The 12,100-nt window shown below is 43.4% G+C and overlaps 1 protein-coding gene across 4 annotated transcripts in view; it reads left to right on the top strand.

Moving 5' to 3' along the window:
* The window catches only part of scn1lab (sodium channel, voltage-gated, type I like, alpha b), a 44,778-nt gene that overhangs the window by 7,638 nt on the left and 25,040 nt on the right, over positions 1 to 12,100 (top strand). For 3 of the 4 annotated variants that reach the window (XM_034864384.1, XM_034864386.1, XM_034864385.1), the window contains exons 3-15: positions 114 to 232; positions 528 to 617; positions 1,496 to 1,624; positions 2,485 to 2,576; positions 4,248 to 4,547; positions 5,557 to 5,620; positions 6,342 to 6,483; positions 6,930 to 7,136; positions 9,012 to 9,287; positions 10,031 to 10,372; positions 10,693 to 10,825; positions 10,918 to 11,156; positions 11,284 to 11,457. In XM_034864384.1, the coding sequence (XP_034720275.1) occupies positions 114 to 232; positions 528 to 617; positions 1,496 to 1,624; positions 2,485 to 2,576; positions 4,248 to 4,547; positions 5,557 to 5,620; positions 6,342 to 6,483; positions 6,930 to 7,136; positions 9,012 to 9,287; positions 10,031 to 10,372; positions 10,693 to 10,825; positions 10,918 to 11,156; positions 11,284 to 11,457 (2,307 nt within the window). Of the gene's footprint in view, positions 1 to 113; positions 233 to 527; positions 618 to 1,495; positions 1,625 to 2,484; positions 2,577 to 4,247; positions 4,548 to 5,556; positions 5,621 to 6,341; positions 6,484 to 6,929; positions 7,137 to 9,011; positions 9,288 to 10,030; positions 10,373 to 10,692; positions 10,826 to 10,917; positions 11,157 to 11,283; positions 11,458 to 12,100 lie in introns of those variants that run through there. The other variant, XM_034864387.1, reaches the window with a different exon arrangement.

The following is a 12,100-nucleotide window of genomic DNA, read 5'->3' on the forward strand; positions in this document are numbered from 1 at the left end:
TTTTGCCTCCCCTTGGTTTTGCATATCTCCACATAACACATAAGCTGAGAATGGCCAATACTAGGCTTTGCATGATACAGATTTTAACCAATTTTGTTTTGTCTCTCTTTCAGAGCTTCATAGTATTGAATCGCGGGAAGGCAATCTTCCGTTTCAACGCCACTCCTGCCTTGTACATCTTAAGCCCCTTCAACCCTCTAAGGAGGGTTGCTATTAGAGTTTTAGTGCACTCATATCCTTTCAGAGTTTCTGTGGATGAAGCTTGATTTGGATTTAAGGGTTTATCAGACAAAAAAGGGATTTAAATGACGGAGACTTAATGTCATGATTGGTTTAGACTTTCTGTGCCAACAGTATATCTTTATAGCTTTACTGCTGCGGAGAAGTGGAAGACATTTTAAATTATGGATGAATGCCTGTTTAGCTGTCAGGTTTGGTTGTAGGGTTTCTCACACGGCATGAATGAGTACAATGTTTAATGTTTGAAAACCCAAATGTGATATTGTGTTCCTTGACTTTGTCTCTACGATGTTCAGCATGTTGATCATGTTCACCATCCTGACCAACTGTGCTTTCATGACCCTCAGTAATCCCCCGGATTGGGCCAAGAATGTGGAGTAAGTCTGCATTTACATTGAAACACACATTAATTTGCCCTTTGAACCGGATCCAAAATGCACACCTCTACTTCTTAGAGTCATGACTCCGTCAAATCTCAATACTCACTCACACACAAACACACACACACACACACACACACACACACACACACACACACACACACACACACACACACACACAAACATACACACACACACACACACTGAACATCATATTAGTGATGTCGATTGTGGAATTTTTTTTACAAATCTGCTTAGAAAAATGTCCATGTTTAGATGTTTATGTTTTCCTCAGTATCAAATCAAGTTCTTGTCTGTACATCCATAGCTAAAGTGAAGACAAAAACTGCTAATAGATAACACAGTATGACTTTTCACTGTGGATTAAATTGATCTTGACAATAAAACGACATATCCATGACATACACTGTAGGTTTCATTAAACACAAACTTTGGCTGACGTTGCCAAGTCGGATTTGTCAGAGCTTTCCAAATTATCAGATTCTCCTAGTCAAATTAACAACTTCAATATTGATGTGGATGTATTAGAAGTTTTGAAATCCGTAACTTTCAACTTCCATATGAAATTAAAGCGGCAATAGCCCACAACTCCACGACAGCGTATTTCCTGCCTGAATCCCCCAAAGCATTAAATCAAATATTGGAGAAAATTAAATAATAAGGATCCCGTCAAGAAAATGGTTGACTAATTAGATTTGAGGGTACAGTGCTAGATGTAATGTAAAGATCCAGCGCTGCCCTGCATCCAGTGAGTCTGTCACCTTACCGCTGAGCGATGGAGCCGTTAACAAACATCATTATTTCTCCCTGTGTGTCTTTTCCTCTTTCCTCACACTTCCTCTCTTGTTTATCAGGTACACATTCACAGGGATTTACACCTTTGAGTCCCTTATAAAGATCCTGGCTAGGGGCTTCTGTGTGGGGAAGTTCACTTTCCTGCGGGACCCGTGGAACTGGCTGGATTTCAGTGTTATCCTCATGGCGTAAGTATTCTGACAAACATAGTTAGGATCAATTTAACATCATTTGGCGTAGATTAAGAGGCCAAATGCTCTCAACGCTAATCATCAGCGCAGCAGCCCACTGTGAATGTGAGGAGAACAGAGAGAATGAAGAGTATGAGAGAGAGTAAATCAATCTGCAGCTTAATTGTGTGGGTTTTGAAATCATGGCCAGAAGTCTCCACCCTACTCTGTTATTGTGGATGTGAGCCCTGAAAGCATGGACTATCCTGGCTTATATTTGGTCCAACGCCTCAAAGACTTCAGCTACTTGTCTTGAAAAACTACAAAACAAAGCCTTTGGCACTAGGTTACGATCTGATTCATTTTTTGTGATCATAGTATTTGTTACTCACCGGTCTCATAATATAATAACACTGCAATCTTTTTGGAGAGATTCCTGGAATTCCTAATGTTACGAGAGGTGGATTTATTTTTATCAGATGGTGTGTAATGGGTGTTTGCCTGTATATTGCTGTGTAGTAACTGTGCATTTGATCCTGCAGGTATATAACAGAGTTTGTAAACCTAGGCAATGTTTCAGCTCTGCGCACGTTCAGAGTATTGCGAGCTTTGAAAACTATCTCAGTAATACCAGGTAAGGCTGTCCCCGCCTGCTGCCAGCACTCCTGCCATTTGTCCTCTGTGTGTGACTGTTTGCCGTTCCCTCCTCTGCCCTCCCCTCCCCATGACCCTTCTTTTGTCTTGTCACGACATGTGTGTGGGTGTCTGATTTGTGTGTGCCTGGGCGTGTGTGCTTGTGTGTCCCACACCTTTTCCAAAAATACCCTTCCATCCAACTCCCTCCCTCCCTCCCTTCCTCCCCCTCCCTTCCCTTACAGATATGTCACAGAGTTTGTGGACCTGGGCAATGTCTCAGCACTGCGAACCTTCAGGGTTCTGCGAGCCTTGAAAACTATTTCAGTCATCCCAGGTGAGAGAGCTATCAAGGCCCATAAGGTTAATGAAATGCTAACGGCTAACTGGCGTTTCGCTAACATCCAAGCCCCCCCTGCCCCCCTTTCGCGGCTCATCTCACTGTAGCTAAGCCTAATGACACCCGTTGCCATCCCTCATGCTGCCTTCGTCCCAAGGCCAGTAAAAGCTGGAATCTGCTCCAATCTGCACGGATTGACAGGATTCTTAGCTTTTAGATACATCCTTTAAGGCAGAATTCATTTTGGTTGAAATCTATTCTTGCCTTGGGAGACTTACAAGTAGACTTTGTGTACTTATTTGTTTTTTTTCCATTTTGCATGAGACATTGCAAAAGCCGATTTTCTGGTGGCAGGGACTTGTGTGTGTAGTATTCCTCCTTACCTTGTTTTCCTGTGCATGTCGTGTTCAATGTTGTGTGTTTTGGGAGAACTTGTGATATGGTGAGTGGGTAATGGCATTTAAACACTAACCCTATTCGCATCACAAAAAAAAGGACATATGTAAACCATCCAGGAAAACGTGTCATTGGCTCTTTGTAAAAAGAAGATCATCCAATTCCACAACATACATTACATATTCTGGCTGACATTACTACATTTGGACCCCACTTAAAGATTTTGGGCTCCATTTGTGTTGCAGTTGAAAGCCTAGGACAAGCGGCGCTAGCACATGTTGGTATTTTCCAAACCGTTAATGCCTTTCGCTTGTCACTTTGACATTTATATGCAGAGCATAGTGCACATGGCACAAAGGTGAGAGAAGAGTGTAAGATTGAGAGTGCCATTTTGGTGAAAATGGGTCTGACATGTTGAGAATAGACATCCAAACACCATGTTGGGTTTTACTTTTTGGGAAATAGGCCAACTGGCTTTATTGATTGGAGTTAGATAAGATGAATGATAGCACTCTCATGTCTGCATTCCAAATATGAAGCTACAGCCAGCAGGTGATTATCTTACTTTAGCATACAGACTGGAAACAGTTAATATGGCCCTGTCCAAAAGTTTAAAAGAAGAAATACAACTTCCATCACCTCTAAAGCTCACTTTTAACACACGTATCTCATTTTTTAAATATGGACAACAGTCTAGGTTGAAGGTGAGTTATGCACTTGGGCCTTTAGGTATGAAACCAGTAATGTGACAACCACCCTCCAAATATATTTACCACTTCACTCAACCCTCCTGTGCATAATGCTGTATGCTGCCAATATAGATAAAACAACGTGTGGTTGACATTTCGACATTGACCTTGTGCACATTACTTAGTGCTGTGCGTTGGTCTTTGCGACTGCACTAACTTGTTCAGTGGCTTTCTGACAGAAGACAACAGCACAGTTGTATAGATTATTACAACACCTTATTTATTAACAATAACTTTCCCAGAGCCTTATATCATCGCACTATATTGGGCATGAGAATCGTCCTCTCGTGCTTTATTCATGATAAGCAGCGATCTCTTTCAGCCCGTTTCCTGTATGACTGCCAACAGTTCATACAGGAACTTCCACTGCAGTTCCCCTGGCTGCTTGCTACCGTGAGCTCTTATTAGCAGCAGCTTTTCTATAAAAGTGTGTGGCTGTAATTAGCAATCAGTAATCATTCTGCGATGTCTCCCCCCCCCCCCCCCCCCCCTCCTGCCACCCGTTACTCTCTCTCCCGTTTAGGCTTGAAGACCATTGTTGGTGCGCTGATCCAGTCGGTAAAAAAGCTCTCAGACGTCATGATCCTCACCGTGTTCTGCCTCAGCGTCTTCGCCCTCATCGGGCTGCAGCTCTTCATGGGCAACCTGAGGCAGAAGTGCGTGCGTGAGCCCATCTACAGCAATGCCACCAACAGCAGCAGCAACATCACCGCCGACACCACGATGTTTTTCAGCAACAACACCCTGCTGGATGTCAACATGGCATTCATGCAGAACGCCACAGAGAGCTCCTTCAACTGGACGGAGTACATCAGCGATGAGAGTAAGCCGAATGAGGTGGCATTAAAGTGCTGTTGCATGTCTGGCGCACACGGGTTAACCGGGGTCAAGTTAGCGTCCGTCCCAGACGGGCGAAGTCAGATACTGGCTACTTCATATGCAGAGTTGGGTCATGGCGGCGGTTTGAGTGGGGTAGGTCAGGCACAGCCGTGATAGGGAGTGACAGCCATGGCTGGGAGCAGGGGCTGCGCTCTCTTACAAGGCTTGTGGGAGACTGCGGCAAATATGGTGGATAATCTCCACAACAATAAAACCCTCTACTTTCACCCCCTCGCTACCCTTCATCATTCTCCCATGGCCCATCTGTGTGGCATGAGCCGCCTAAAGTGCCGTAGGAGAGTGAGTCACTGACCGCCAGCAGGATATCGAGGAGCTGTGCACTAGCTACATGACAAGCTGACGCAAGAGGAGAAGAAGAAGAGACAGGCAGAGGATTACAATTGCATTGATCGTGTAGTCTGGCATCTTTATTGTCTTAAAGATACTTTGTTTCCCAAAAAAGTCTGATGTGATTGTAATTTTTTGACAGTTACGTGGTAGATGAGGACAGAGTGGCCGTGACTAAATGAAAAATGATGTGCTTACACAGAAAAACACACCAAAGGAGGACTAATTGGATTGGGTGTTAAAACAGACAAATCACCATCCTTCCTCTCTGTCTCCCAGCCACGGGTATAGCACACAATGCTGGGCCTGTAGAAAGGCATTTTCTATGGGCCCCTCCCCACATCCACAGCTGTTCATTCTAGCATTGTTTTGAGCCCTCCTCACATGAGGTCCCTGGGTACTTAGCCCCCTTCCCACCCCCAGTCCAACGCCCATGCTCCCAGGCAAGGGACAATTTACACAACACACAAAAAGTTAGGAGAACCCCACAGGGCGCACATTGTCATCCTGTTCCCTCATCGATCTTTTCTGTTTCCTCATATCCGCAACCTCACTCCTGTGAAGTCGCTGTGTCTGACTGTCCCTCTGTCTCCCCTCTCCTCTAGGAAATTACTATTACCTCCCTGGCCGTAGGGATGCTCTGCTCTGTGGGAATGGCAGTGGCGCCGGGTAAGGCTTGACATGTTTTATTTATATAGCCAATTAGATGCAACACAAAGCTGAGCATACACAATTAGTGTCGACACTCGCCACCGCTCTGAGGCCTTGCAAGAATCCAAACTGCTGGTTAACTATGAGGGCATTTCATTTAATGCTTCTTCCTTTCTGCTTACCTTAAGGGAAGCTTACTCATTTCAGCTGATAACTAAACCATTAATCAAAGAGTCACTTTAAGTCAATCATATTTCCATATCATGGACATAACTGGCTGTATGGTTTAAAAGTTTATTAGTGGGTGTGCAAAAGTTCACATTTGGTTGGATACTAAATTGGTGACGCTGATCTTGTAACTGTGGCAATTGTATAGATCTTCTGTGCTGCCGGGTTAAAGATGTGTGTGAAGCATTGCTGTTTTGCCAAAAAATACACCAAATTTTATATCCATTACATATATTTCCAGACAGACATGAATGTGAACTGCTCCTTGACTGGTTGTTGGAGGCATACAACCATAAGGGGTCAATTCTAGTCGATGCCATGTATTTGAAAACATTTAGTATTTCATGTAAACCCTGTTGCCCTCAGAACATTGTAACTCAATCAAATGCCCTCATCTGTGCAAAAACCAAGAGGAACATATGGATATGAGTTTTAGGGTAATATGTTAAAACACTCAACGTGCCACGTCTAATGCAAAGTGTTAATCATTAACACCTGTGTGTCCTGACAGGCTCTGTCCGGAGGGCTTCATATGCATCAAAGCTGGTCGTAATCCCGACTACGACTACACCAGCTTTGACTCCTTCAGCTGGGCGTTCCTCTCCCTCTTCCGTCTCATGACCCAGGACTTCTGGGAAAACCTCTACCAGCAGGTTGGTAGAATTCATTTCGGAGCATCATAGAATTACAGAATGCTCCCTTGGGTATATTTATATATTTTTCTTGTCCGTAAAGGTTGTTCACAGTGAACTTCACAGAACGTTGGTAACACCTATCTTTAAATATTTAATTTCATGATAAAAGACTTACCTTCAAATAAATATAATAACAAGTAAATATCTGAGCAGACATACCCAGTCGAAAAGAGTTTTTTCAGAAAGGTATGTCAATCTTTCATAGACCAGGCCTGTTATGTAAGGCTATTCTGTTTTGTACTGCAGCAATACAATGCAGCAACTTGACAAGTCACCAAACAATGGGATGACCACAACTGAACACAATGCAGTACATTGTGTTATTTCAAAGATAATCTATTTACTCTCATACACAGGTAGATTTAAAAAAAAAAAATTCTATCTGTCTGTCTTGGCTCCATCAGACTTTGCGCGCGGCAGGTAAACCCTACATGATCTTCTTCGTGCTGGTGATCTTCCTGGGCTCCTTCTACCTGGTCAACCTGATCCTGGCCGTGGTGGCCATGGCCTATGACGAGCAGAACCAGGCGACCATCGAGGAGGCCCAGCAGAAGGAGGAGGAGTTCCAGGCCATGCTGGAGCAGCTGAAGAGACAGCAGGAGGAGGCACAGGCAGGACATTTATCTTTGTATGCTCAGATTTCAAGTTAGAATTGAGATACAGGCCACCAGTTGTTCTGTGTGTCCATTTCATATGAGTGAATATATCAAAACATTTCATTTGGAGATGAGTTGTGAGGAAAAAGGGGTCCTTTTGAGAAACAAACTGCCAATGCGACGGGGAAGTTTTAGGAACTTTGCTTTTTTGTAGCACATAAAATAATTGGAGTATTTCATAATATAGACGAGTGGCTGGAAGAATCTCTTTGTATCTACGTAACTGGGGAGTCTGGATTGATTCCGGGACTTATACTGTAGTCTGTGCCAGCTGCCAAAAGTAGCGTTGCCCCGGGCGACCAAGCGATTCACTGTCCTGGATTACTGACACCCCTCTGCTGCTCCATCAGGGGTCAGCAGTCCTTGGTCAACCAATATAAAGAACAATTAGCAGCTGGACATTGAGTGCAAGTGAAATCCTGGATAATGGAAATAAGTTATTTTTGAAGCTTGTGACGACAAAGCCAGACAGTCTATTTCTGTCCGGCGACATGTTTAGCACACGGCCGAATGCACAGGTAGACAGTTGAAATAATTAACTAAAAGTAAACAGTTGAAATAGTAAGCGAAATGTATTCAGTAGATGGTAAAAAGGGTTAGCTCTCGCCACTCCATGTGGTAGTAATATGAATGCACACTTGACAGAACTGACCTAAACATTGACAATTCATGTGCCTGTTAAAGATTCTTATAAATAATATCCTCTTTTATGCAGTGTTCCTAAGCATCCGTGTTCAAATCTATTGAAATGAACACATAACTGGTAGAGTTGATGAAGGGGCACCTGACATCATGTGAAAGGGATGTGTGGATTGCGTGACCCCCAAAAAGGTTGGGAACAACAGTGTCGGTGTCGGTGTATATAAATAGTGTAACATAATTCAGAATTTTTATTTTCCTTGTACATTCTGCATTTCATTTCATAAAATACTACACCACATCTTTCCCACCTCCTTGTGATTAGTGGAAGATCAGATACATTCTCTTACTTTGTTTCCTTTCAGAACTTCTACCACACTTCTGATTGAGCCTTCTAATCTGCCAGGCCCAACACTGTCTTATCGGGCTTGTGCACTATTCTGCCAGGCTCAACACTCTCTTATCAGACTTGTGCACATTCCAAATGCTGTTGTTAGTTGATGCCATGACAGACTCTTAAATCATTGTGCTAAGTGCCGTATGTTTTGTGGGACACACGAAGAATTTCTCTCCATTAGAACAAAGATAAAAAGATTAAGTATAAGCCTCTCAATTGTATCAGTTGCATAATTATTGGATATGCGGAGTCTGTGATATGTTTGGCAATGCTGGAAATTCATAGACATTTCCTGACATCACCAGATTTTCCCCGCTGACATCCCCCAACCTAGCCTCTCAGTAGACTTTCAGGAAGTTAACAAAGCACATTTCTGTGGAAAAAGCCTAACATGAAACAGAGTGCACATGGTAGTAAATCATATTTCTTAATTAAAGATGGGTTAGGGTTAGAAATTCTGCACCTCTGTGTGATTTGATCAACGTTGCTTGGGTTCTAAGAGTAGAATTTCCAACTTGCTTATAAAACAAAAAGATTGCTACCTAACCCAGCATCCACACAATTTTGTCTCTTACTGGATAAATATATTATGAATGCAAGAAATTAGACATGTTTTGGTCTGCATGAAAAGATTCAGGCGTCCATTTTTAGAAGGTGTCTGGGGCTTACTTGGCTTTTCATGCTGCTGCTGCTCTCAGCTGCCAGGCTCTCTCCTCGGCTCCAGTCCGCCAGAGCCTTTGAGACAGGCCCGGGGTTGCCATGACAACTGTATTTGTGCTCCTATTGGGTGGCAGGTTGCTGCGGCAGCCGCCACGGAAAGCGGGGAGTACAGCGGGAGAGGTGGCCCCACCTCAGAGTCCTCCTCGGGGACGTCTAAGCTCAGCTCCAAAAGTGCCAAGGAGCGACGCAACAGGTGGAAGAAGAGAAAGCAGAGGGAGGAGGAGGAGAGGGGGGGCCGGGATAAGTTCCACAAGTCTGAGTCTGAGGACAGCATCAAGAGAACTAGCTTCCGCTTCTCCATCGATGCCAATAGACTTTCTTATGAAAAGAGATGCTCCTCACCCAACCAGGTAAATACTTCCCTGACAAATAGGTTTAGTAATTTGTCAATGATACACAACATTTCACATCATGCCAGTGATATCCTTAAAGCTACAACTAGGTAAACCCAGGGATGACGTTTTACTTTATTTGCACCTATTAAAGTATGTATTCAGTTTTCTTAATTAAAGGAATAGTTCAGCCTTTTAGAAAAATATGTAATTAGTTTTCTTGTCGAAAGGTGGATGAGAAGATTAATACCACTCTCCTATCTGTCCATTCACTATGAAGATGGAGCCAACTTAGCTTAGCATAAGCTAGCATGGCTCATTTTTTGTGTTTTACACTTCTGTCATTGTAGAGTGTAAAGAAACAAGATGTAATGTGTTGATTAGTGAGCTTTGAAAGGGGTTGGTAGGCAGAGTTTGTAGCATTAAGACTGAGTCAGGCTATAGAAACATCTATTATCTAAAGCAAATGAGTTTTATTCCAACAATGTCAAACTATTCCTTTTAAAGAAGCCACAATAAAAATTAAGCTACATTTACTGTTGTGGCATATTTTGTCAATCTTTCCTTTGCTTTGGTCTCATTCTTTCTTGTTCGGCCTAACTACATCCCTGTCCTTTCCTCATTTCACAGACCCCACCAGCACCAAATGTGTCATTTAGATGTATCCCCTCCATCCTCCAAGTCTTCACCAAGTATTCCAGGACTCTGCATCCTCTAACTTTCTTTTTCTCTCTCTTTCTCTCTCTCTCTCTCTCTCTCAGTCTCTCCTCAGTATCCGCGGATCCCTCTTCTCACCTCGGAGGAACAGCCGCGCCAGCCTGTTCAGCTTCCGCGGCCGGGCGCGTGACATGGGCTCCGAGAACGACTTCGCCGACGACGAGCACAGCACCTTTGAGGAGAGCGACAGCCGTCGGGGCTCACTGTTCTTGCCGCGCCGTCTCGAGCGCCGCTGCAGCGCCGTCAGCCAGACCAGCCTCGGGGCGCCGCGGGTCATGCTGCCCGCCAACGGCAAGATGCACTGTGCCGTGGACTGCAACGGTGTGGTGTCGCTGGTCGGCGGAACCTCTGTGACAACCTCCCCTGTAGGTCTCCTGCTGCCTGAGGTGACGGAACTGTTTCATGCGATGTTTTCTCATTAACCGGCTTCAAGTTTATTCCCCTTAGTTGCTTTTATTCCCACCCTTTGTTACCTCTTTTACATCCATTGTGTCACCCACGCACAAAACCAGGTTGCAATAGACTGTCCCTAAAAGATTTTCAAGAATTATACAATGGTAAAATACTTGTTGTACATTGTTTGTTCTCATGACCTCAAGGTCTGTTTGACTCCTGTTCTATACTGTACACATCTCCCTCTCGGCTAAATATTGCTCATAAAATTTTTTTTTTGATGCGTGTGTTTTTTGTTTTATTTCCTCTCAAGGGGACAACTACAGATACCGAGCTCAAGAAACGCCGGTCAGGTTTTCGCAAGCCATCCATGGATTATTTAGATGAAACGGTGGCCAGGCAGAGAGCCATGAGCGTGGCCAGTATCCTCACCAACACCATGGAAGGTCAGGATCACGGAATATGAAGCAATAATCCTACAGAAATAGATTGAACTGCATTTCATTATAATGACATGTGGTAATTTCTCCTTTTCCAGAGCTTGAAGAGTCGAGACAGAAATGTCCCCCCTGCTGGTATAGATTTGCCAACACCTGTCTGATCTGGGATTGTAGCCCCACGTGGTTGAAATTTAAGGATATTGTCTGCACGGTGGTCATGGACCCATTTGTGGATCTGGCCATCACAGTTTGCATTGTCCTCAACACCCTTTTCATGGCCATGGAGCATTACCCCATGACTAAAGAATTTGACAACGTACTCTCAGTTGGAAACCTGGCAAGTATTGTGTGATATGCTTACAAACTCTGAGTGGACAAAACCAGAAGAAAACTTAAATGTCAAATGTCTCTCATGATGTAGATTCAGTTGTAAAATTAGAATGTTGCTCTCTTTTTGTTAATAGGTGTTCACAGGCATCTTCACAGCAGAGATGTGCTTCAAGATCATTGCCCTGGATCCCTACTACTACTTCCAAGAGGGTTGGAACATCTTTGATGGTATCATTGTCAGTCTGAGTCTGATGGAGCTTGGCTTGGCCAACGTAGAAGGCCTGTCTGTGCTCAGGTCCTTTAGATTGGTAAGAGCACTGGCGGAGTGATATCTTATTACAAACGCTGCATTACATGATTCATCCGCTCCGTACCACTCTGTACTTCTAGGGTCAGGCCACGATGGCTTTCACAATAACATTCATGTTATTAATGAGGTAATGATATAATAACAGTTTTTTTGCAGTACGTGAGCGGTCCCACTGAGAGTTGTTTTGGCCTTTGGGATACAGTGTGTTCACTTGATTAGCTTTGTATGATCGTTGCTGTGCTGCTAGACTATTTAAGGTAACAGTACAGTATAATAAAATTTTGTTTTACTTTTATCCCTCTGAGGACAAAAGACGAGTCCAAGCGATGTTTGACAACACGCACTACTACAAAATGTCACGTTAAACATGTATTTACTGCTTTATTCAAATATTACGCTACTTTTGTGATACCAAGACTTTTGTAAACCCATTTCAAGCACCAAAGCAATTGAATTTAGGTTTGTTTTCACAAGCGGTTTTACAGATTTCAAAAAGCAAACATCCACTCATTTTACGTTTAGGGCCAAATTATCTCTTCATACAATTCTATGGAACAAATTTGGCCTCACTATACAGAAAGAAGAGTTTTTTTTGTTACTTTTTGACACACATGAAACACATGGGGATACGATATGCAAAT

Source organism: Etheostoma cragini, chromosome 24 (genome assembly GCF_013103735.1).
Source record: "Etheostoma cragini isolate CJK2018 chromosome 24, CSU_Ecrag_1.0, whole genome shotgun sequence".
Classification (NCBI taxonomy): Eukaryota; Metazoa; Chordata; class Actinopteri; order Perciformes; family Percidae; genus Etheostoma; species Etheostoma cragini.